Source organism: Electrona antarctica, assembly GCF_951216825.1.
Source record: "Electrona antarctica genome assembly, contig: scaffold_26, whole genome shotgun sequence".
Taxonomy (NCBI): Eukaryota; Metazoa; Chordata; class Actinopteri; order Myctophiformes; family Myctophidae; genus Electrona; species Electrona antarctica.
In genome coordinates this window covers 1-24,011 of record NW_027636995.1, presented here as the reverse complement: position 1 = coordinate 24,011, position 24,011 = coordinate 1, and the positions used below count along the sequence as shown (strand labels likewise).

The following is a 24,011-nucleotide window of genomic DNA, read 5'->3' as shown; positions in this document are numbered from 1 at the left end:
TGGAGCCTTGGCCGTTCGGGCAACTTCACATGTGCCACATTAAGAATCATAATGAAGTTTTAAGCAATGTTTTTATTTTTTAAACATTTTATTTCATACAAGCAAATGTGATTTTACATCCTTTATGATGAGATTCACAGTATCATGCATGTTTTAACTCCTCAGTCAAACAGAACACCATCATCATCCACAACCAACATGGTATATGTACAATTATGCAATTCAATCCCATCGGTTACAAAATACTTGAAGATATTGTCTTAATTTTAAATAGTTCACAAGTTGCCTTGAAGTTTCAACATGTCGTATTTTTTTATACAGTTGTAAACGGTCTTAATTGTTCCAACACACTGCAGCACACATGTACGATTTGACGTGGCAGTTTAAAACGAAAACGAGCAATGTTGACATTTCATGATTGTCGTCTTATCTTGGACGAGGATACAAACTGTTGGCACTACCAAGTGCCAACTCTACCTGTTAAGCCTTGTGATAATGATGGTTCTTTTGATGGACTAAAGTCATCTCTTATCATGCAATACCAGAACTTTGTTACTGTTAATAGTCCGGTAGATTGAGACGAAAATCATTCACTTTTTCATAAAAGCACAAAGCTTGGTACACATTTTACTTTCCACCATTACCAAATTATGTATTTTGCATCATAACTCCTGAACTAAACATGATAATACCGAATATTACCTTCAAAGCTATCCTCTTCTGGCTTTCATACCTGGCCACCAACAGGTCGTTGATCTTTTTGTTGTAAAACTCGAAGAAGCTCATTGTCCACGTGATCCGTCGCCTCTGGGTTTTGTGTAGCAGACGGTCTGGAGAAGAGTTCTTGGCAGAACCTGGGGATGACACCTGTCTGTTCGCCACAGCCCCTCTTGGTGTTCCTACACCTTTCCCGAGCCGGCTTGCCCGTAGGCAAACAGGAGGGTGTTGAAGCCTTCAAAGGCCCTCTGGCATAGGAGGCGGCTGTGGTTTAGGGCCCCAAACTGTGTACCAAGTTTCATGCTTTTATGAAAAGGTGACCGATTCACCTAAAATCTCGTCTCAATCTACCGGACTATAAGGAGGGCGTGTGAAAGCGGTCTCTTCCGTTGCCATTCCAGCAAGTTTTGCTAATTTGTTTGCTGGAGAGATTCTGGTGCTGTCGTGAAAACACGGCTTTATAGTACATGGTTCGCTCCAGTCTGGTGTTTTCCCATCTAGGGCGTCTAAAACTTAATGCGTTAACCCTCTCCTGAAGAACGGCAGTCTTGATGCTATGCTGACCTGGAAAAAGCTCCCAGATGGCATTAAACAAGCCACTAAATCTCACTTGTGACTGAAACCTTGTCTTTAGTTGAGCTTTTAATACATTTAATTTCAATGCTGTTTTTTTTACATTTTATTTGTTGCCTCAAAAGGTGGGAGTTGCACTTTTGTAAATACATTGAAAGAAAGTGAGAAAAAGGAATGAATATAAAATATATATCTCTGCTTTCAGCAGAAACCAGAGTTCATGTCCAAAATATTAACTTTTCAGGAAACAATAGTGCCTCATCAAAGTAGGTATGGTGACTTGTTTTTCAGTTGAATGTAAATAATGTGACTATGAATTATTTAAGTTGACAACAAAACTATGCTGTTCATGTTACAGATAATAAATGTGAAACTCATCCGACAGCAGTTTCAGTTTGGACATCGAATTATTATTCCCTGTGCCCAGCCTAATAGCTAAATGTTTGTAGTATAGCCACTGCTACAGTATTTTTGCTAAATACGTTCTAGAAGTTAATCTTGCTAAATCAGTTTTTGTTACAGTAAAATAATTGTAATGTAATTTGGTGTTAGTCAGAGATGGGGAGGGAACAAATGTGTATTTAAACGACACAATACTGCCTCATCAAAGTTGGTATGGTGACTTTATATGTTTGTCAGTTGAATGTAAATGTTTTTAATGTAATTGGTACAAAATATGAATTATTTAAGTTTACAACAAAACTATGCTGTTCGTGTTACACATAATAAATGTGAACCTCGTCCGACAGCAGAACTTGGACATCCAGTTATTTATCCCTGTGCCCAGCCGACTACTTAAATGTTTGTAAATAAGTCTTGGGTCCGACTCCGAAGAGGCTAAATATCGTCAAATGGTGGTCCGTGGCTCAAATGACAAATAAATAATGGACCTTGAGGCTTGAAAACCACTGATATACCGGTAAGCATTAACTGTGCAAAATAAACGTGTTAGTGCTGTTTTTGAACAATTGTTTGGCTGGTTATCCAATCAGGAGAGAGATCTTATTTAGGATAAACAAGTGAAATTGGAAGTGATGAGCTGACAAAATCAGATTGTATGAAATTGTCAAGACACTATGGACATTTATTTATAAAGAGCTGGAGAGACACGGGAACCCGTCCCCAGTAATGCTTAACAAACAGTATATCAATTATTACGAAGCAAAAGAACAAACGTTTTGTTTTTAACCAACATGACTTGTTGTTTATAACAGGCCCGCACCTTTGCAAAGGAATAGTTTTAATGTTCTGACATCTGTCCACTAGGTGGTGCACTTGAACCACTTTTTGTTCTGTATCAGCATGTTGCAGGGCTTACCTGATTGTAGACTATAGAACAGACCATTTTGATAAATGTTTGGTTTAGCAGTTTGATTCCAATACCAGCCACCAGTACCTAGTGAATGAGGACAGCCTATTTTTCCAAGAGACAAAACATTAAGTCGCTTTTGCATTAAGGCTATGGCGCTATACACACACACACACACACACACACACACACACACACACACACACACACACACACACACACACACACACACACACACACACACACACACACACACACACACACACACACACACACACACACACACACACACACAGCATGTGTCCAATATGACATGACTTTTACTTTTTTTCCCAATATGACATGTCATGTCATAAAGCACAGTAAAATAACATACTTAGATTTATTTGTATCATAATTACTTTTTTGAGACCTAATAAATTAGCTAGTACAGTAGGTATTTTTTACTTATTGAGAAAAATATGATAGACAATTCAGGTAAATTGTACAGCACAAGCAACAAAAAAATGAAAATAAAAACAAACGAGACAAACTTACAGTAATAAACAATACAATGAAACTGACATCAAGGTTCGGGGAATGACGATTCATACTTTTTTTTTGTTTACTAGAGCTAAGGATCTGAGGAGCATTTTAAATTCCAAAATGAAGTGGGAAAAGTTTTAGCGAATCTTTGTGTATAAATAATTTAACGTATAGAATAATACAATTTAAAACAAATTCAAGTGCACCATCTTCTGGATTACTGTAATAGCACATTATATCATTCAGAGTAAAGGAATAGATAAAACTCACAGGAATAAAAGGGGGGGGGGGGGGGGGGCGTTTCTACTTCTTGAGCACAAAATGAACATGAGTCATGAGTTGTCAAACTTGCAAATTTAGAAATAATCCTGTTAGTTGGATAAATGTTGTGCAGCAGCTTGAAGTTGAAATGTACCTCTTTGGCTCTGTTTGAAATACAGTATTTGTGAGGAAGAAGCCATGCTTTTTTTCTGCTCTATGTCCATAATAAGCTCTGCTCTATGACCTCCAATAAAACATTCCCCATGGTCTTTCCTTTATGCATCACGTGACGGATATGTTTGTTGTTACATCTTTTGTCCAGGAGACCAATTACATCCAGCATTAATGATGTTTGAGCAGTGTCCCGAGAACCGTAAGACAAGTGGCATTTTACCAATTGTAATAACCCACTAGCATTAAGCAAGGAATTGTACTCTAAAAGGGACTGGGAAACCATGAACAGTCATAAATTGTTCGTAAGACAACACACTGCCAGAGTTATCAAAACTAAAATAAAAACATGATTTATGTCCATGCTGAAACCACTTAATGACCACTTAATGCCTTGCAAGGCAAGTGTATTATATCACGTTTGTTGCATATATATATGTAGTCACTACATTGTAGTGCATACTACAAACTGAACACTGCTTCTCCACTGCTTTTGTTATGATTCCAGGGGCAGAAAGCAGACCTGTCCCAGAAGGTATCATAAGGTAGTCAGCAATGCATTTTGGCCCTAAACCAAAACAGGCTTCATAAACCAACAGTAGTACTTTGAAAACAAGTATTTGACACAGGAAGCCATGAAGTGTAAAGATATGTGAACTGGAGTGATATAGCTTTACTTTCTCCATATTGGTAAAAGACCCGAGAAGAATCGACTGCAGTCTCATCTGTTCAATAGATCTGTAAAGACACTGCTAAACATTTATCAAGTCTACTGAAGATGAAGGCATGGACATGCTTTTCTTACATCCTGCTGAGACATTCAGTCCTTCATAGGGCATTTAAAGCTGTCAATGCAGGAATCAAACTCGGGTCAGGTCTGGTCATCTAAGTGCAATGTTGTATAATAAAATAAATACAAATAAATGGTGCATTTATATAGCGCCTTTATCCAAGGCGCTTTACATAGATTATTACATTCACCCATTCACACACATTCATACACCGATGGCAGCGGAAACCATGCAAGGCACATCAGCACATCAGGAGCAATTAGGGGTTCAGTGTCTTGCTCAAGGACACTTCGACACTAACTCTGGGGGAGCCCGGGTTCGAACTGGCAACCTTGCGGTTACCATCCAGCCACTCCCCACCCCTGAGCCACCGCCGCCCTAGAGAATCAGTTGTGAGAGACTAATTGCTCATTTGTCCTATAGAAAAATTAGGAGAAAAAATAAAGAAGCGTCATTATTCAAAATGGAGCATGCCTAAGGTACACCAATGCCAATGATACGGACAGAGAGGCAGACAGTTGGACAGAGTTGTCTGGTGTTTGACTGTCTTACTCTTGTATCGTTGTTTGGGGCATCCCCTTCATTTCACGGTCATTGTTTGGCCTAGAGGAGAAGGTGAAACACCAACAGTCAGCTTTGAGGAGGACAGTCCTCAATCTGTATATGTTCAGAGAAAACAGTCATTATAGGATGTTACCTCGCTTCTTTTTTTGTAAGTCTGACGACTAATCCAACTGCGGCGATTGTGATGATTGCAACGCCAATGACAGCAGCAGCACAAATGTACACGCTAACTGTGCGGAGAAGATGGGAAAATGGTTGCGGGCCCTATGAAATCCCTCTGCATCAAACAGGTACTTTCAATCAATCAATCAACTTTATTGTCAACACAGGTGAAGCTATCGTTTATGCAGGCTTCCACGTTTTCAGCTCAGGGAGCAAAAAGAAAATAATTGGCAGTAAAGAGAATGGAAAACAAGATGAGCACAGATAGCCCGAGGAAGCAGCTGTTAGCATGTTACTTAAAATCAGTATCTTGTCATTTAAAGAGGTCCTAAGTCACATCATGCAGTGCGTTCTGTGCATGTCAATATCATGTTGCTTGAAAGTCCGAATGGAAGTCCCAAATAAATAAATAAAACACATTAAAAGTGTGTTGGTGAAGTGCAAATCGGTTAAGCACAGGCGACAGTCTTTTAGGTGTTTGAAGAACTTACTGCGACCACTCTGATCTGCTTCACACGTCTCAAATACACCTGGGAATAAATAAAAAAAAGCATCACAGAGTAATTCTAATTCATTAGAATCATCTATCGATCACCCAACAATCCATCCACCTACAGTACATGTCCAAGAAGGTCAAGGTCGTCCAAGAATCATCATTTTTGTTTGTGACTTTGTCCCACTGTTGTTTTTGGCGGCACATTTAGATTTTTAGTTTTTGTCATAGTATCTAGAATAGTTTTCATTTGGTTTTAGTCACATTTTAGTCACCTGGAATGTTTCAGTGTTAGTCTAGTTTTAGTCAACTAAATATCACAAGATTCTAGTCGACTAAATCTAGTTGATTTAGTGAAGTCGACTAAAATGTATTTTGGTGGGCTTTGATGGCGTCGTAATGACCGCTTTTACATTTGCTGAAAATAGCCGATCTACAAGCTCACAACGCGTCGCATCGCGACACGTTGTTTGCTTGTAGATCAGCTATTTTCAGCATGCAACAAAGTGTAAAATGACTTGATACTGGATCTCTCGTACACTAGTCCCTTTTTTCACATTTTTGTCTAGTTTTCATATTTGTTGAAGAAACTGTCAATATATTTAGTCTTAGTTTTAGTCATTGTAGCTTAGTTTATTTAGTTTAGTCAGTGAAAAAAGGTAGTTGACGGTCATTTTTCGTCTTGGTATTAGTCGGCGAAATCAACACTGCTTTGTCCACCTCTCACCTTGTCTGTCAGAGACAATGACACGGGTCACCTCCTTCACCAGGCCAGAGGAGAGAGTGACCACACAGTGGACCTGTGTAGCGTTGCTGCTACAGAAGCCGTCCAGTGTGACAGTGCTGCTCACTGTGACGGTACCGTCGGCGTTGACTGAGTGGACGCTGCTGTAGCTTGAAGAGCCTAAATGTGTGCACGGAACCTCCAGAGTTACTGTCAGAGCGGGACGGGACACCGCCGAGCAGGACACAACCGTCAGCTCTGTGCCGTTGGGGCGCGTGACGAGTAATGTGGGCTCTGGTTGCTCTGGAAGACAAACCGTAATTGTGTCAACAATGGAACTGAACAGAAAGTGTTTGCACACCCTGTGGAAAGAAATTACTTGGCTGGGTGGATGGATGGACGGACGGACAGACGGATATCCCCCCCTTCTCACTTTTAAATGACTTGAATTGACAGTATTTTGTTTAGAGGGTATGCGCGTGACATCATCATCAAACCCGGAAGTTAGAGTGGCAAAAAAATACTTTCTGGCCTTGGCAGCCCATATATCCAAACAGAAAAGTCCTGTTTGATTGCATTAAACAACGTTAAACAATGTTAAACTCACTTTGCAGGTTGCTTTGCCACTCGATTTGCCATTCACTTTAAGCATGCGCATACCCTCTATTCAGGACATATACATAATAAAACTGTATTTATTTTTATTTAGATAACACACACACGCACACACACACACACACACACACACACACACACGGGGGGGGGGGGGGGGGGGGGCATACGTCCGACATACGTCCGACATACCAACAGTCCGACATACGTGGCCGGTTAAGACTCACTTGTGGCTTCCGCGTGTGGTTAGGGTTTAGGCCGTGATATAGGCCGTGTCGGACTATTGCACCACCCACACACACACACACACACACACACACACACACACACACACACACACACACACACACACACACACACACACACACACACACACACACACACACACACACACACACACACACACACACACACACACACACACACACACACACACACACACACACACACACACACACACACACACACACACACACACACACACCTTACCCTCGACAACGAGGCAGGTTTTCGTATAGATGGCTCCTTCAGGGTAGGCATTAAATAAACACCTGTAACAGCCCTGGTCTGATTTGGTCACATTCCTGACCACTATGGTGCTGTTCTGCAGTCCCGTGTCTTCAAACTCCACTTTGCCCAGAAAGGGAGGGTTGATCTTGGTGCCAAAGCGTTTGCTGTAGCTGGCAACGTCCTCCGTTCCTCCCGGTAACATCCTCTGCCAGGTAACTTGAAGGACGTTCTTGGGTTGTGTGAGTTGGCAGGTGAAACGGGCATCCTCTCCCACCATGGTCCTCACAGGATCCTGTGTTTGGATCATCTCTGATACACCTGGAGGTGGAGGAGATGACAGATATAAGTACATAACATTGACGTATATGAACAAGTGTATAAGCGCGTGCTAGCGGTGCTACGTGCGTAGGTAATATTAGCCATGTTTGGAAGCCTCTCCAGGTTTTCTTCAAGATATGTATGGCACTGATTTACTATAACACTATGGTATGAGTTCACTTCACTAGTCTAGTACTAGTGGTCCTCAAACATTTTATTTGCAAGGACTCCATTTGGTTACATTTTGTACTTTGTACACACATAGTTACAGGTCTGTTATGGTCATTCATGTGTTTCTGGCTATATTAATTTTGTATATTTCCATGGCAAACATTTTTTTCTGTGTCAATTCCTTCCCAAAAATAGTTAAATTGTCTCTACCACCTCGCTCTGACCACTCTGGTGCAAAAAATGGTTCCATAAATCATAACGGGTTACGTGGAGCGTCGCACTCAGAGATCAAAGTAAAATGTTTCACTATTGTTCCATAAGGTGACAGAGATGACGGACCTTTCGTCCTTGAATATTAACAGCCTTTGCTTCTATTTTAAAGAGAGGAAGTAGTATATTGTACCACGCTATGGTTTATTCCCCAAGAATAGTACCCATGCATGCAGTTCTCCCATGCAGTTCAATCTAATGACTCATTGTGACCTGTTGGTCACGCCGAACTAGGTCACACAGACTCACGCGTGAGTGAACATATGATAGTGGTCAGGTTGGCCACTTCCTTAAGTTTGACACAGCGACGGTTCGGTTGGGGTGGAGGGAAGCAAAATATGGCAATGACTGTATTTACAAAGTGCTTTACTACACCATCAAGATACAATACAGCCCTCGGGATTAAACAACAACAAAGTGCAGCTCACCCTGCACAGTGCACACTGACTGAAAAAACTTGCAACTGATTAAATCAGTCCACCAAAGAATAAGATGTTTGGACAGGATCTCCTCTTGGATCTCTTCTAGCCCCTTTCGGGACCCGCGGTTACCTTTTCTGAATTTTGGACCGCCGTCCAAAATTCAGAAAAGGTAACCGACTCACCGAGGGTGCCGAAAGGGGCTAGGATCTCCTCTAGGGTGGGATGGGGACAGAGGACCACAACTTGCACTGGGCCTGGTGGACGGTGGTTCAAGATACTCAAGGGACCACAGTGGACATACCTGTCAGACTACTTCAAAAGAGTGAGAAACGGGTGTGAGTTGTGAGAACATTTGGAAAAACATGAATGCATGCATTTTACTATTTCTGTCACCAAATAGCCTATTGTGGAACGCCTATACCAACAGCCATCAAAAGCCTAAAGGTGCCACTCTATCCTTTTTTTAAACCGCGCGTGCACCCTGCTATTAAAGTAAAAAGGCTACACTCACCCAAGTTGCTCCAGCGCATTCTTTGAAATGAAATGAAATGAAATGAAATGAAATGAAATCTATATTTACCCAGGGTATCTGGGCTAAGCTCAAGAACTTGTTTCCAGCCAGGCCCTGCTCATAGAACACATTTCATCGTAGTGGTTGATGCCTTGTTCAAGGGCATTTCAGCGGTGGTAATTTGAACGTGTCGGACGGCTGATTCGAACTGGGAACCTTCCGGTATCTAGACCGCGCCGCTATCCGTTCGGCCACCGCTGCCACTTTATTCGGCTATAGCCTACGTGTGCAACTGTGCGCTCCTACTATACCGCCTGAGAAGTCCACCAGGTGGAAAAAACACAAGTAGGCTACGTGTGACGGTGTGAGAAGAATATGAACCATTTTTGTTAAAATAAATAAATAATAATAAAATTTAAAAACGAAATATATAATTAAATCACACGAGAGGCAGACAGCAGAAAACCGAAGTGATCACCTCAAAAAGTTCAACTTTAGACTATGCAGGTCAGGTGGCTTAAGCCTTGTTTACCTTCTCTGGGTGCATGGTGTTTACTAGGACACTCCATTCGGACAGTTATAATTACACACGCACGCACACACACACACACACACACACACACACACACACACACACACACACACACACACACAGCTGGGTACAAGTCAGGACAAGAAAACACTATGGAGCAATCTAAGCAATTGCTACAAAACAGTCTGTCTGTCTGTCTGTCTGTCTGTCTGTCTGTCTATGTTCTCCAGTTCGTACACTGACGTAGGCTACAGATTAATTCGTTTATTTCAGATATAATTTAACATAACAGCTGCACACAATAGGCACGTGGCAACAAAAGAAGCCCGCTGCTGAAGCCCGAATTAGCTGATTATGCCCATGTTAACAAACATGTATTTGAATTAAATGAACCTACCTTCTGAGAAGTCCACTAGTAGAAAAAACAAAATTATGCTAGCGAGATGATCCATTCGTTTTTTTTAAATGGAAGTCGGGGAGGTCCATATCATTTTGTTTTTCGGAGCAGGCATATATGGTGCGTTCACACGGGCAGATGAAACGATGCAAAGACTTGGAGCTACGTAGCCTACACATTAAAAAGCCTGGTGACGCGAGGTTGTTACATACGCAAATTATATACGCAAATTACGCATCGTTGAAATTTGCATGGTGGTAGACTGCATAGACATATATACATAGACGCCCCTTCCGGCTCTGAGGCGTGTGTCAAAATTGAAGGCACTATTTTCCCGACATTCCTTGCGAAGAATAGCGGAAGCAAAGCGGAAGCTTGTCAAGCTTCCGCGTGCGTAACATAAGTCCCGGAAAAGACGCGCTGTGATTGGCCAGTAGTCACTTGAGTGACAGCGAGAGACATGGAGGATTCACATGAGTGACGTCACTCGGGCAGCGACGCCTTCAGCAAATGCCTTCAGCACTTCTAAATAAGAAAGCTGCGGAGAACTGTTGCTTTGTGTTCACTCTTTTAATGTTTTCTGTTAGTAATCTAATCCCCCCTGGCTCTGATGTTGTATTGTTAATAACTTTGTTGTTTGTGTTTGTTTGTCTTGTTTTGTAATGTATATTGTCATGACTGTTATAAAGATTTGTTAAAAAAAAAAAAAGCCTTCAGCACTGCACTTCCGCCTTCATTGGGATACACGTCGCTCCAATGAACTGCAGCGGCAAATGAGGCGTCTATGTATATATGTCTATGGTAGACTGCACCAGAGGCTCTGGTGGCTCGACAGAGTTACGGAAACTCCGTTGACGGGTTCTCCTACCTACATAGACTTCTATTGAGAATGGGGACAACCAACTGGGACAAGTCCTGGACCGGGAAGAGAGAGAGAGGGGGGGGGGTAGTCTACTAGGCAGAGACATAGACATGCAAAACTACTATAAGGCATTTGGTTTAGGCATAGTTTTACTGAGGTTATGGTTAAGGTTATAGGCATAGTTTTACTGGTAACAGGAAAGGTGGGTATACGTACCAACATTCTGGGCACTAGGGAAAACTGGGGACATTGGAATAGTGGGCATGACTGAGGGAAATGTGGACACCTGGAAGAGTAGGCAATTTGGGGAGGAGAAAAGTGGGCACTTTGGGGAGAAGAGGGCACAGGGGAAACTGTGCAGTAGGTAGAGTGGGTAGCCTACTAGGGACATGTGGGCACCTTCCGGGTGCCCATATATGTGGGCACTTTGCGGGCACAAGAGTGGGCACCTGAAGTAAGGATTAGTGTCTACAGAAGGTTTTGCATATTTTATTTTTCATTATGTGTGTGGGTGGGTGGAATACTGGACAACTCACCCCGGTGAGTTGTCTTCACTTTCTGACATGTCGGGGTGAGTTGTCTGTACTTTCCGCTGGGGCGAGTTGGGCGAGAAAGTACGGACAGCTCACCCCGAAAGTCCAGACAACTCACCCCGGTGAGTTGTCTTCACTTTCTGACATTGCGGGGTGAGTTGTCTGTACTTTCCGTGGCACCCGGTAGGCCTAATTCAATTTCGGATCTAACTATCGGTTCCTACAGACGTGCGCAGTCACGGCTAATTATTTATTTATTTAAAAGTAAAATCCGGTGAAACACTTTTAAGTAAGGAGTAGAGCGTCTCTCACTCTCTATGCAGCAATGAGGTTGGGGGGGGGTCGTTTGTGGATAATGTTTGCGCTTCAAAGGCAGAGTCTCACGGCTGTACAAAGTTGCTAATTAGACTGCACTCCCAACGCACGCATGATCAATCAATCACAGTTCTAATAGGCCTACTTATACTGACTGAATTACATCTGAATAGCAAAGCAATATTGACCCCCCCCAACAACGATGATGATATGGCTACTGCTAGTTATACATTTGCATGTGAGAAATTACAAGTGACCTTATATAACCATTCAGCCATCTGGAGTAACCAAATTAGGAGGGGTTCAGTTCACATTTCTTCAGAAGTTTAAAAAACACACACACACACACACACACACACACACACACACACACACACACACACACACACACACACACACACACACACACACACACACACACACCCATTTTGGCAGGAATATGCTTGGAAGATGGAAACAATGTTGCACATTGATCTAATCATATGGGTAGGCTACTGGGTAGCCTACATACAATGAATTTGACCTTGACATACTTAAAGGGGAATAGCACTCATTTTCGACATTTTACTGTGTCATAAATATATTTACATCTGTAGCCTATATTGTGATTATGCTATCATGCCTTGACTTAATTATACTTGTATATTATTGTAGAAATTGTTGTTGTTGTTGTAAAGTTCTGAAAATAGACTACTTCAATATCCAATAGGAACTATGTCACCATTAGTTCTAAATTCACGCCTTTTTTCCATTACTGGATACATTTTTCCCTTTATTTATTTAGTTCTTTATATGATGAGTTCCTGTTTTCATTTCATAGAAGTGTATATCTTTACGTCTGTAAATGTTCTGATAAATTTAAACCGAAAGACCCTAATGTAAACAAGTCTTAGTGCTTTTTGGTCTGCTTTTGTTTGAAATGTACCCTAGTGTGAAATAACATCATAATAATGTATGATCAATCAATCACAGTTCTAATATTCAGTATTATTGTGCAATATTCAGTAAAGTATATAAAAGAGCTCAAAGGCTACATATTCAGTCAGACAACTCACCCCGAAAGTGAAGACAACTCACCCCGAAAGTGGCCGAAAGTGAAGACATCTCACCCCTGAAAGTGAAGACATCTCACCCCTGGTGAGTTGTCTTCACGTTCGGGGTGAGTTGTCCTCACCAAAAGAGGCAAAAGGGGTGAGTTGTCTTGTTACCGGTGGGTGCCTGCCTGCCTGCCTGGCTGGGTATGAGCACGAAAACAGCATGGCTGTTTTTCACCACCTGTGCGCAACCTAACACACACAAACACACACGTACATATTAACTGTATATATGATGATATCGGGTGTGCCAGTACAGTACAGTGACAGTAAGTACAGTACAGTAGAAGGTACAGTAGAGGAACCGGCACACGGTAACTCTGTCATTTCTCAACCGTTTCGGACGCGGGGCGGCTCGCCGGAACCGGGCCGGCACCCTGGGTGCGTTCCTGTGGGTCTGGAACCCTTCACCCCCACACGGAGTTGCACCACTCACTTCACAAGGGCACCTTAATTGTTTGCATTTCCCAGTTCCCACACAATGACATAGATCCTCTTCCCCTATTCACACACCCTATGGAATTTACTGTATTTATTTATTTAATTTACTTTTACTGTATCAACAAGCGTACACCAATGGTATTATTTATTTTTCATTAAAAGTTAAATATCTCCAAAGAATAAGAGTAAAACAAATTATAGCCTGTAATTCCCAAACAAGCTAAACATTTTAACTTTTGATGTGTACTGTGTAGGTTGAGAGTATGAAGGAGGAATTGGGAGACTATAATGGTGTGTGAGCTAAATCTGTCTGTCTGTCTGTCTGTCTGTCTGTCTGTCTGTCTGTCTGTCCCATGACCAGTGCCCCTTCCAAAGAACACAATTAGTATACTTACCTTCTAAGAAGTCCAGCAGTAGAAGAAAAAACACAAGAGTGTGAGCGAGACAATCCATTTCGGTTTAATAATGGGTGAAAATTAAAATAAAGCCCGGCGGCTTATAAACAGAGGAAGAAACAGCATATCTTTCTTCCTCATGCAGCATGCAGTACACTTTACACAGCATGTCATTTGTTCTCAGTGTGCTCTCATCCCATCGCCCCGTGGGGGGATGGGATGAGAAATCACAATGACCTTGGCTTTATCTTTTTTGCAACAACATTCCTTTAGCCTATGGGTTCCAGCCTGATTCGCTGCGTTCCGCGGGTCTGGAAATGTCACTTCGCTCTTCGCAACTCGCAAGTCACTTGCAAAGTTTCTTTCTTCCAGGAAATAAAACGTCTGGGTTTCCGAGGCTACTTGCAAAGTGACATTTCATTTCAGACCCGCGGAACGCAGCAAATCAGGCTGGAAGCCAGGCTAACATTCCCTCACTGGTCAACAGAAACTGAGAAGATTCACTTGAGTAATGTACTTGAGTACACATTTCTGTAGTACCTGTACTGTACTACAGAAATGTACCACTACATTTCAAATACAAATATTTGACTTTGTACTCCACAGCATTTCTAGGAAGGCTGTGAAGTGGGGATCTCTAAAATAAGAACACTGTGGTTTATTGCATGTCTATGTTTGTATAGGTGTGTTTCCAGGCTTTGAAGTGTATGGTGGTTCTACAAGAAAGCACACAAGCCAGTGCATGCAATATGGTTTCAGAGAGTTACAAAATAACACAAAAAAAAGTTCTGGGGACTTGTTTCCATTGCTAATCAACATTGCATACAAATATCACAATAATTTATGTCATCAACAAATGCAAAACACTATAGGCCTACAGTATGTACAAAGGAGAAAAATGACAAACTGAATGAAACCTCCTTTCTATGGGAAATTACATTTACCTCCCCTTGTGGTCTCATGGTAGATGACTTTTCAGGCCAGCTTTGAAAGTAACCAGTGATTCTCATCTTTTAATGGATGATGTCAGTCAGTCTCTGGTGAAGTATGAGGTACGCCTATGGGCGTCTCTCACTCTAGTGCACTCTACTGAAGTAGTTTGACAGAGAGAGATATGTACATGCATGGGCACACGTACTGATCCCCTTAGTGTAGCAGAGCGGCTCACAACCTCAGCCATGGTCAGTCTAAAAGTCTAATATCTCCCCCGGATGGCCGGATTATAAGGATAACCCTGTAGTCTAGACTCTGGTGGTTAAGATGTTGGCTTTCCGGCCTGGGCCATGGCTCAGCGGTCCAGGCACCCTGGCCGGTAGCCCAAGTCTGGCAGTGTGCCGCGGGTTCGACTCCCGATCCTGACGGCCTTTACTGCATGTCACCCCCCCATCTCTCTCCCCCATTTCCTGTCAGCCTACTGTCTGTAAATATAAAAATAAAATAAAAGATTTTGGCTTTCCATGCGGGAGACCCGGATACAAATCCCAGACGTTGCATGTGTATCTTGGACATCCACGTATAGGGTCTAGGGAGGCCCTTTTGCCTCAAAGTGCCCTTTCCCTCTAACCTGACTCCGCCAGATGGGGCAGCAGAGAGTACACTGGGGGTTCCCCCAGGAGGGGGAGCAGAGAGTACACTGGGGGCAGCAGAGAGTACACTGGGGGTTCCCCCAGGAGGGGGGGAACCCAGTGTACTCTCTGCTGCCCCATCTGGCGGAGTCAGGTTACTTTCCCTCACCAAAATAATAATAATAATAATAATAATAATAATAATAATAATAATAATAATAATAATAATAATAATAATAATAATAATAATAATAATAATAATAATAATAATAATAATAGTTAGAACTGCACTCTGTCTCTACTTGCTTGTTGCACACAAGTAGGCCGGCCTACTAGTGCGCAAGCAGAGCGCGCAAGTACTGTCACCGCTACAAACAAATCTACAAATCTCAGCTTCTCTGTGAAAGAACGTTTGAAATATTATTAGGTTTAGCTATTTGCTACGTACCTAGTTTTTGGAGGTAAAAAAGTAGTACTGTGAAGTATGGTAAAAGTCGATGGTGACGTATATGTCGATCAGTGTCGGGTGGATTAAAGGAAATGCCTCTATATGTACTGTAATTTGTAAATTGATTAGCGGTATACTGTGGTTACTTTGCGTATGCCCCGTTTGATGCGTATGTATCGTAGCAGTATATGACGTCAGGGTATAACTGGTACAACTAGCTCTCAATGATGACGTAATAAAGATTAAATTACCCAATGCCAGGGTGTAATTGGTTTTCGATGGTGACGTAATGACGATATGTTTTAGTGTCGGGAGGATTAAAGGTAATGCCCCTATGTATACATGTATGTAATCTGACACCACTGCCATATCAAGCACAAGTAGTCATTACGTCATACGCTGGCACGGCGCATACACATCAAACGGTGACATACGCATCGAAGCACTGGACGAAAACTATTACTTGCATGCTCTGCTTGCGCAAGTAATAATAATAATAATAATAATAATAATAATAATAATAATAATAATAATAATAATAATAATAATAATAATAATAATAATAATAAAGAAAAGACAAAAAGAAGACAAAATCCTGGATTTTTTGTTATGTGGGGGGCCAATGGGGGCCCCGGGGGGGCTCATGCAGGTTCATGCAGCCTACTTTTTATTTGATTTGTAATCCCCATAGGGGGATTTTAGATCGCCTCATATAAGAACTGTGATTGAAAAATAATAGTCATCCCGGCCGTTTCACTCATATGGATATGAAGAAACAACTGAGAGAGAGAGAGAAAACGCTATAATGTTACTGCTGCTGAATTAGTTAGATTTTCACTAGAAACAGACATATGACTGACTATCGTAAACGATACAGAGACACCTCCCTGACAATATCGCCGAGACAGCTTGTTTATTTTTGGACCACAATGCTTATATATGAGACAATTTTAAGATGACCCCATGTTATTCTCCATAGAGAAATTACTTCCGTGAACCAGGGGATGAGCGAGTGACGGCAGGACTTCGGCGCTCTATGCCCTTTTCTTGGGTTTGAGCCCCTGCCCCCTTACCTCAGTGCTCTCTGCACGGCCCTGGTTTTGAAGACATTTAAGGCCCAAGTTACTGGTCTGTCCAGCTACCCTGAGCCAAATTGGTTTGATGAATTGAAAATGGTGGGCCCTATTGTAAACAAGTGTAATGCTTTATGGTGTCGTCCACTCACAGTTAACAGTTTTTGTATTGAGTTGTACTTGAATTGTACTGTAATTCTGCAAACTGTTAATACATAAATCAATCAATCAATCAATCAATCAATCAATCAATCAATCAATCATCACACCCTCGCACTCACCCCAGACAATACAAATGCAATCAAATTGACATACAATGGTTTGGCTATAGTTCTCATTCCAAACAAACTATTCCTAACTAATACGGTCATACTATAAAACTGAAATAAGATTATTGGCCTGAATAGTGAATATATAAGACTACCTTTTTATCCAATGGAAATATCCTAAAAAACGGGGTCATATTATAATCGGGGACTAGACAATTTGACATTAAATGTTCTTTTTCCACAAATGAGTCTTCCTTGACGGACACCATTTTTGTCCAATGAAAACGCGGCGCCAGGGAAAGAGATCGACGTGCGAGAATCATTCCAGGAACCAATGAGCGGCGGGGGATTACACACCTCTCGCGTTAGTATAGTCCAGGTCCACCACCACCACGGTATACCTCTCAGCGGTCAGATCCGGTTCTAGAGCCCGCCTTCCACATCCGCCAGTCATCCTCCATAAACACATGCGCACGGACCCGTTTCCGTATCCGCTCCGGACCGGATGCGCATCGCTCGCGGAGCGAACGGACCCTGGTTGGTGGTCTAAGCCATGCCGGCAGCAGACCGGTGGGGCGCAGCAGCGACCCCTGGTGGTCTTCAAGCAGACCGGGGGCAGCAGCTGATTTGCAACCCGCCGAAGCAGCGGCGGAGAGGGGGAGAAAATGTCGTAGCTCTGCAGACACACTGTTCCAGGATCAGTCTCCCGTTTAAAGCATGGGGAAAAAATAGGTGAGTCTACATATATCAGGAGGACAGGACGGTGGAGCGAGCACTCCAGTTCTGTCATATAAAACACGTCCAGAACTTCTATGAATGAACTCCCTTTTTTGTTATTTATGATATCACGGAGGTTTGGTTCGAGGCCTATACGTGGACATGGCGTGGTTGTTGTTGTTGTAAAGAAACCTCCGCCGCCATGATGTTTATTATAAACATGAAGAAGTGAATGATGATATTGTATCAGTGGTGGTGGTGGTGGTTGGTGGGGGAAAGTACTCACGTAAAAGTATCAATGCTGCAATGTGGATGCATTGAGTTTAGGCTTTGAGTAAATGTGGCAAAAGTATATTGGTATCAATTCAAAACGTGTACTTATAGTACTACAAGCAGAAAGTACTCATTATGCAGAATGTCCCATTTCACAACTTTTCGAATGTATTACAATCTTTTGAAAATTACTGTGAGCTAGTAGACCGGCTATTTTCAAATGACTACTGAATATGTATGTAGGCTATATAAAAGGTTGGAGTGGCTAATGGCCAGTGATGTAAATAGGTTTTCAATGTAGCCTAATGGGTCCTGGCTGGGACGGCAGCTTAGGGGCGGTCTTATAGAGATGGGTCCCAGGGACATTTTATGAGTCCTACTAGTACAGTACTGAGTACAGTATTGCATCCCAGGACCCCTGGAGGGGGAGGGTGACATGATTGCGTCTAAGGATGCAGGCTATTTGCATCACTGTGTATGTTTTGTAATAATAACAATCAAAATCTTCAAAGTAAGTATAGTAACTAATGTTTTCAAATAATTGCCTAGTGGAGTAAAACTACAATATTTGCCACTGAGATGTAGTGGAGTAGAAGAAAAGTACTGAAAATCCAGTAAAGTAAGAATACCTCAATATTGTACTTAAGTACAGTACTTGATTAAATGCACTTATAGTTACTTTCCACCAGAAGTGATGATATTTTATGTATCATTATAGCAAAAGGCCGATGCACACTTCAAAAGGCTGGTGACAGGTGTGTAGGGCAATAGAGCATATTATGACAAAGGCTATCTTTGAAAGACAAAGAAGAGGTCCCGCACACTGTCAGACACAAAAAATGATGCTCTTCATTAGGTCCACGTTTCGGTCACTTTAGACAGATTGTCTGTCCTGATGAAGGTCTAGCGGCCGAAACGTCGACCTAATAAAGAGCAACATGTTTTTGACAAGTGTCTGACAGTGTGCGGGACCTCCTCTTTGTCTTTCAAAGATACCCTTTTTCATTTTATGTATCATTGTCATTCATACAAAGTGACTTCCTCTGCTGTTTCCAAAGAGCTCAGGTTGGACAGAAACGGACCGAATGAGAACACCATTTGCTTGTGCGTTTTGATTGAAGAAAAAGTTGCATAGTTTTGGGTTTGTGGTGAAACAAACAAAAGTCTCCTGCTCTGTTCGTTGGAGCAGGTTTAGTGGCAGTGTGACTGGCAGATCTACAAGCTCACACTTCGTCAAGTCTGCGACGCACTGTGAGCTTGTATATCCGTTATTTTCGGTGTGACACTGCAGTATGAAATAATAGGCATGGATGATAGGAAAGTTTCATGTCATCTTCATGAATATCTGTGGTATAATTATCATTGTTTTGTTTATGTTTTCCAGAATTTGTCCGACAAAGAACTGGAATGTTGCCATGACTGAACGCCAACAGAGAAGTGCAAATAGTGAAGAATTACACAAATCCTGAAATTGAAGGTTTTATTTTATTTTATTTCTCCTCTCCAGATTCAGATATAAACTTAACACCTAAAGCCTAATCTACATACCGTAACTATTCGGTATATCAGCCTATTATATCAGGTTAACAGTGGTGTTAAAGGTACTCACATTTCTTACGGGCGGGAACCCCTTTTGGTGTTTTATAAGCATTATGTTATACTTCAGCTATTGAAAAATAGCAGATCTACAAGCTCATGGCACGGCACCGAGTGCAGCGCTACGAGCTTGTAGATCTGCTATTTTTGAAAAAAGGTGAAAATGTGGCGCAAATCTTTGAATATATATTCTTTCAGAGGGAACGTTTTTAACTCAAATCGTTGCTTCTGGGGGGTCCTTGGAACAACATATTTTCAGATGGGGGTCCGCGGTCAAATATGAAAAAGGTTGAGTACCACTGACATAGAAACATGGGTTTTTCAGAAAACTGTTAGGATTTAGAAGGCATTTGTAGAATCAAAGCCAACTTCACTTTATCCGCCAAAAAAAGTTGTTTGCGGTGGACACAAAAATGATGGCGTTAGCAGGATTCCAACCCACTCAACACAGGAGGTATGGATAGAAAGTCTATCCCCTAACGAGCCATGCTACGAGCTGGCTGCTGGAATGCTTTTCTTTCTTTTCAAAATCTTTTTATTCAGGTTTTTCGACAATAGCCCAGGGGCAAGTATTAGACAGACACATAAAATATAAAAATAAAACTCAATCCCCTATCCCACCCTCCCCCCACCCACAATCCCAAGGATAGTCGGAACAGTCTGGAGGAAATAAAATATATATATATATATATACATACACACATACACAAAATACATGCATACATAATTACAAAAAATAAAAATATAATAAAATAAAAAAGCAGATTTTTCATAGAGCAGATTTTGTTTCTGTTGTGGTTTGGCGTTGGCCGAGGCATAGGCACGGCACACTATGCAGTTTGTGTGTTGTGGTAGAATGTCATAAACGGGCCCCAGGTCTTGTAAAACTTTTTCTCAGAGCCGGCAATTGAAAACCTTAACATCTCCAACTCAAGACAGGACATTATATCACGAAGCCACTGACGGAGCACGGGCGGGGCAGCATCCTTCCATTTGAACAGAATGGCACGCCTAGCGAGCAACAAGGCAAAGTCGACCATACGACACTCTATGCGTGTTAGAGGAAGGTCATCCCTTCCAGCAGTGCCAAGGAGAGCCACTAAGGGATCTGGGTCTAGATTTTGATGTAGAATGTTGGATAGAGTATTGAACACATTCCCCCAAAATGGTTGTAATTTAGGACACATCCAATACTGATGGATCAAAGTTGCATCACCGCTCTTGCACTTGTCACAGGTAGGAGTTACGTCAGGATAAATACTAGCCAGTCTAGCCTTAGACATATGAGCTCTATGGACTATTTTAAACTGCACTAAGCAATGTCGTGCACAAAGAGAAGACTTATGTATAGAAGAAAAAATAGAATCCCAAACTTCATCAGACAGTGTGAGGCCCAGATCATGTTCCCAGTCAGCCTTTATCTTATCTAAGGGCGCTGGCCTCGAATTTGAAATGATATCATATAATATTGAAATGGCGCCCTTAATCGTCGGGTCAAAAGACAGAAATTCATCAATAGGGTTAGCATTAGGCTCATTAGGGAAGTCAGGTAGTATAGAGCTCACATAATGTCGGGCCTGCAAAAATCTGTAGAAGTGTGGTCTAGGTAGACTATATTTCTTTGAAATTTGATCAAAGGATGCAAAGCTCCCCTCTATAAACAGGTCTTTAAACCATTTGATGCCCTTTCCATGCCAACTCTGAAAGGTCATGTCTTGCGTTGATGGAACAAAAAGGTGGTTGGAAGCAACAGGACTGACCAGGGAGAGGTCTCTATAATTATAAGTTTTCCTGAACTGGGCCCACACTCTCAGCGTATGACGCACCACCGGGTTAGTTATTGAATCAGGCAGGGGGCGGCCAAGCGGTGTACTAAGAATAGCTGGAAGTGATAGATCCCTACACGACTTCAGCTCCAGAGATGTCCATTCCGGGCAATTAGGCTTAAGGTAGAAATGATTCCAAAAGGCAAGACACCGGATGTTAGCAGCCCAATAGTAATGACGAAAATCGGGGAGCCCCATGCCTCCATCCCTCTTTACCCTTTTAAGTAACATTCTGCTCACACGCGGCCTCTTATTCTGCCAAATATATGATGAAATTGTTGAGTCTAAAGAGGAAAAGAACGATTTTGGAATGAACACTGGGATGCATTGAAAGAGGTATGTGAATTTAGGAAGAACATTCATTTTGATTGAATTTATGCGGCCAGCGAGGGACATTGTAAGAGGCGACCACTGCTGTAATGACTCCTTAACTCTGTTTACAAGAGAGACAAAGTTTTTTGGGAAAAGATCCTTAAATTTGCGCGTAACCGATACGCCTAAGTAGGTAAATTGACCCTTCTCAACCTTAAAGGGTATGTGACTATAATCTAGGTCAGATGCAGCTTCATTGGCTGGAAATATTATGCTTTTATTTAAGTTTATTTTGTAGCCAGAAATACGACCAAATTGGTCAAGTGATGATATAGCTGCTGGCAAGGAGGTTAATGGGTCAGAGACAAACAGCAGCAGGTCATCTGCATACAAGGACACTTTATGCTCTTTATCACCTTTCTGAATGCCCACAATGTCGGCATTTTGGCGCAAAGAAATCGCAAGAGGCTCGATTGCCAGATCAAAGAGGAACGGACTTAGTGGGCAACCCTGGCGGGTCCCACGGCCCAAGGCGAGAGGCTGAGAGAACACACCGTTGGTCTGTACAGCTGCGGTGGGAGACGCATAGAGCAACCTAATCCAAGCAATAAACTTTGGTCCAAAACCGAATTTTTCTAGAACTGCAAACAAGTACCCAAACTCAACACGGTCAAATGCTTTTTCTGCGTCCAGCGACGCGACGCACTCAGGCACCTCTCCAGATGGCAAATATAGTATATTAAAAAGCCGCCTGACATTGAAGAAGGAGTAGCGATTCTTAATGAAACCAGTCTGATCTTCAGAAATGGAATGCTTTTCTATAGTCTACTACATTATAACACACCCAACTCATGTAAAAGAAAAAGAAAAACCCTGCCCAGTATATCTCAGAGATATAGCTGAGGGATTTCACCCAACACCACTGCTCCACCTTGTGGATAGAGGGAGGGCTGTCTTAAGGCTCATACATAGTCTGGATTTTCGGTGGTGAGGTGACCACCGAACTACAACATGACGTCACGAGCCGCGGCGCCCTAGCCCTTCTCTCTGTTTTTACTCACCACCGCTCAACGTTATTTCAGCTCTGGTGGTCACCTCACCACCGAAAATCCAGACTATGAATGAGCCTTTACTGAGACAATGTAGTCCCTGAAGTAAGTGAGCCCAGTGTCCATGACATCAGAGACACTGGGCTCACTGCTAAAATCTAAAATATCTAAAACTACCACAAACCACTATATCTTCGTCATTAACATATTTTTTGTTTTTGCAAAAAAGGGTGAAGTTTCCCCTTTTAAAGTACGGTACTTACATGAATGCATACTTGGTTTCTTCCTTTCCACCCCTGGCAGGTTGATCAAGCGTGTGTCGGGGCGGACAGAGAGCGATGGAGCAGGCGAGCGGTCAGGTGCTGGGTCTGGACGCCCAGGGCAACATGCTGTTCAGGCTGGTCAAACCCGTCATGGGCATCTTCCACCACACCACCTCCCAGCAGGATCAAAGCAACAGCATGGGACAGGTGGGCACTGCAGAGGGATGCAAACCAGTGTTGATTTCGTCGACTAAAACTAAGACGAGAAATGTTCGTCGACTACCTTTTTTCACTGACGAAAACTAAATTAAAACTAAGCTATGATGACTAAAACTAACTAAATATATCGACAATTTCGTCAATATATAAAAACTAGACTAAAATGTTAGGAAGGGACTAGTGGACAAAAGATCCAGTATAAGTAATTTTACACTTGGCTGCATGCTGAAAATAGCCGATCTACAAACTCACAACGCGTCGCGCTGCGACGCATTGTTAGCTTGTAGATCGACTATTTTCAGCAAGTGTAAAATCAGGCATTACGACGGCATTTATGCTCGCCAAAATACATTTTAGTCGACTAAATCAACCGTAAATTTAGTCGACTAAAATGACATGACATTTAGTCGTGTTAGTTAGTTAGTTTTATTAGCCATTCTTCTATTGAGGAATCAAGAATGTTATTAGTTTTATTTATTTTATATATATAAAAATACTAATACCCTTTACTTTACTTTATTTGTTTATTTCGACGGAGCATATTCGACGAAGCATATTCATGAACATTACAACCAAATTGCAATGTAAATACACTGGAATTAGCAAAGATGCTAAACTTCATCCATATAGTCCCTGTACATTGAACACTAAACAAAACTGACATTACAAGACATGCGAGCACAGCATATACAACAACATAATGCCCTCACTCAGGTGACCCAGCCGGG

At 42.0% G+C, this 24,011-nt stretch overlaps 1 protein-coding gene and 1 long non-coding RNA gene across 3 annotated transcripts; one reads left to right on the top strand and one right to left on the bottom strand.

Annotated features, from left to right (window-relative positions):
• Positions 1-3,045: 3,045 nt before the first annotated feature.
• On the bottom strand, positions 3,046-13,797 carry LOC306919520 (OX-2 membrane glycoprotein-like). Of its 2 annotated transcripts, none has more exons than XM_079532281.1 (7): positions 13,674-13,797; positions 7,392-7,730; positions 6,294-6,593; positions 5,565-5,603; positions 5,045-5,141; positions 4,900-4,950; positions 3,046-4,764 (listed from the first exon to the last, which is right to left on the bottom strand). In XM_079532281.1, the coding sequence occupies exons 1-7, from the start codon at positions 13,729-13,731 to the stop codon at positions 4,734-4,736; spliced, it is 915 nt and encodes a 304-aa protein (XP_079388407.1). In that variant the 5' UTR covers positions 13,732-13,797; the 3' UTR covers positions 3,046-4,733. The 2 variants fall into 2 exon arrangements, with proteins under 2 accessions (XP_079388407.1, XP_079388408.1); XM_079532282.1 differs by lacking the exon at positions 13,674-13,797 and adding an exon at positions 10,034-10,171.
• A 3,821-nt stretch (positions 13,798-17,618) lies between these two features.
• On the top strand, positions 17,619-23,272 carry LOC306919539. The gene is made up of 3 exons (XR_013789572.1): positions 17,619-17,760; positions 19,403-19,495; positions 23,105-23,272. It is a non-coding gene; the product is annotated as an uncharacterized lncRNA (long non-coding RNA).
• Positions 23,273-24,011: the final 739 nt, after the last annotated feature.

What these genes read in the sequence shown, in the direction of transcription:
- LOC306919520 (XM_079532281.1), bottom strand. Translation starts at nt 13,731, where the DNA reads ATGGATTGTCTCGCTCACACTCTTGTGTTTTTTCTTCTACTGCTGGAC. An exon ending in ACTGCTGGACTTCTTAGAAG is followed by an intron (nt 7,731 to 13,673) that starts GTAAGTATACTA and finishes CTCCACCTCCAG; the next exon opens with GTGTATCAGAGATGATCCAA. An exon ending in CCCCAAACAACGATACAAGA is followed by an intron (nt 4,765 to 4,899) that starts GTAAGACAGTCA and finishes ATTTTTCTATAG; the next exon opens with GACAAATGAGCAATTAGTCT.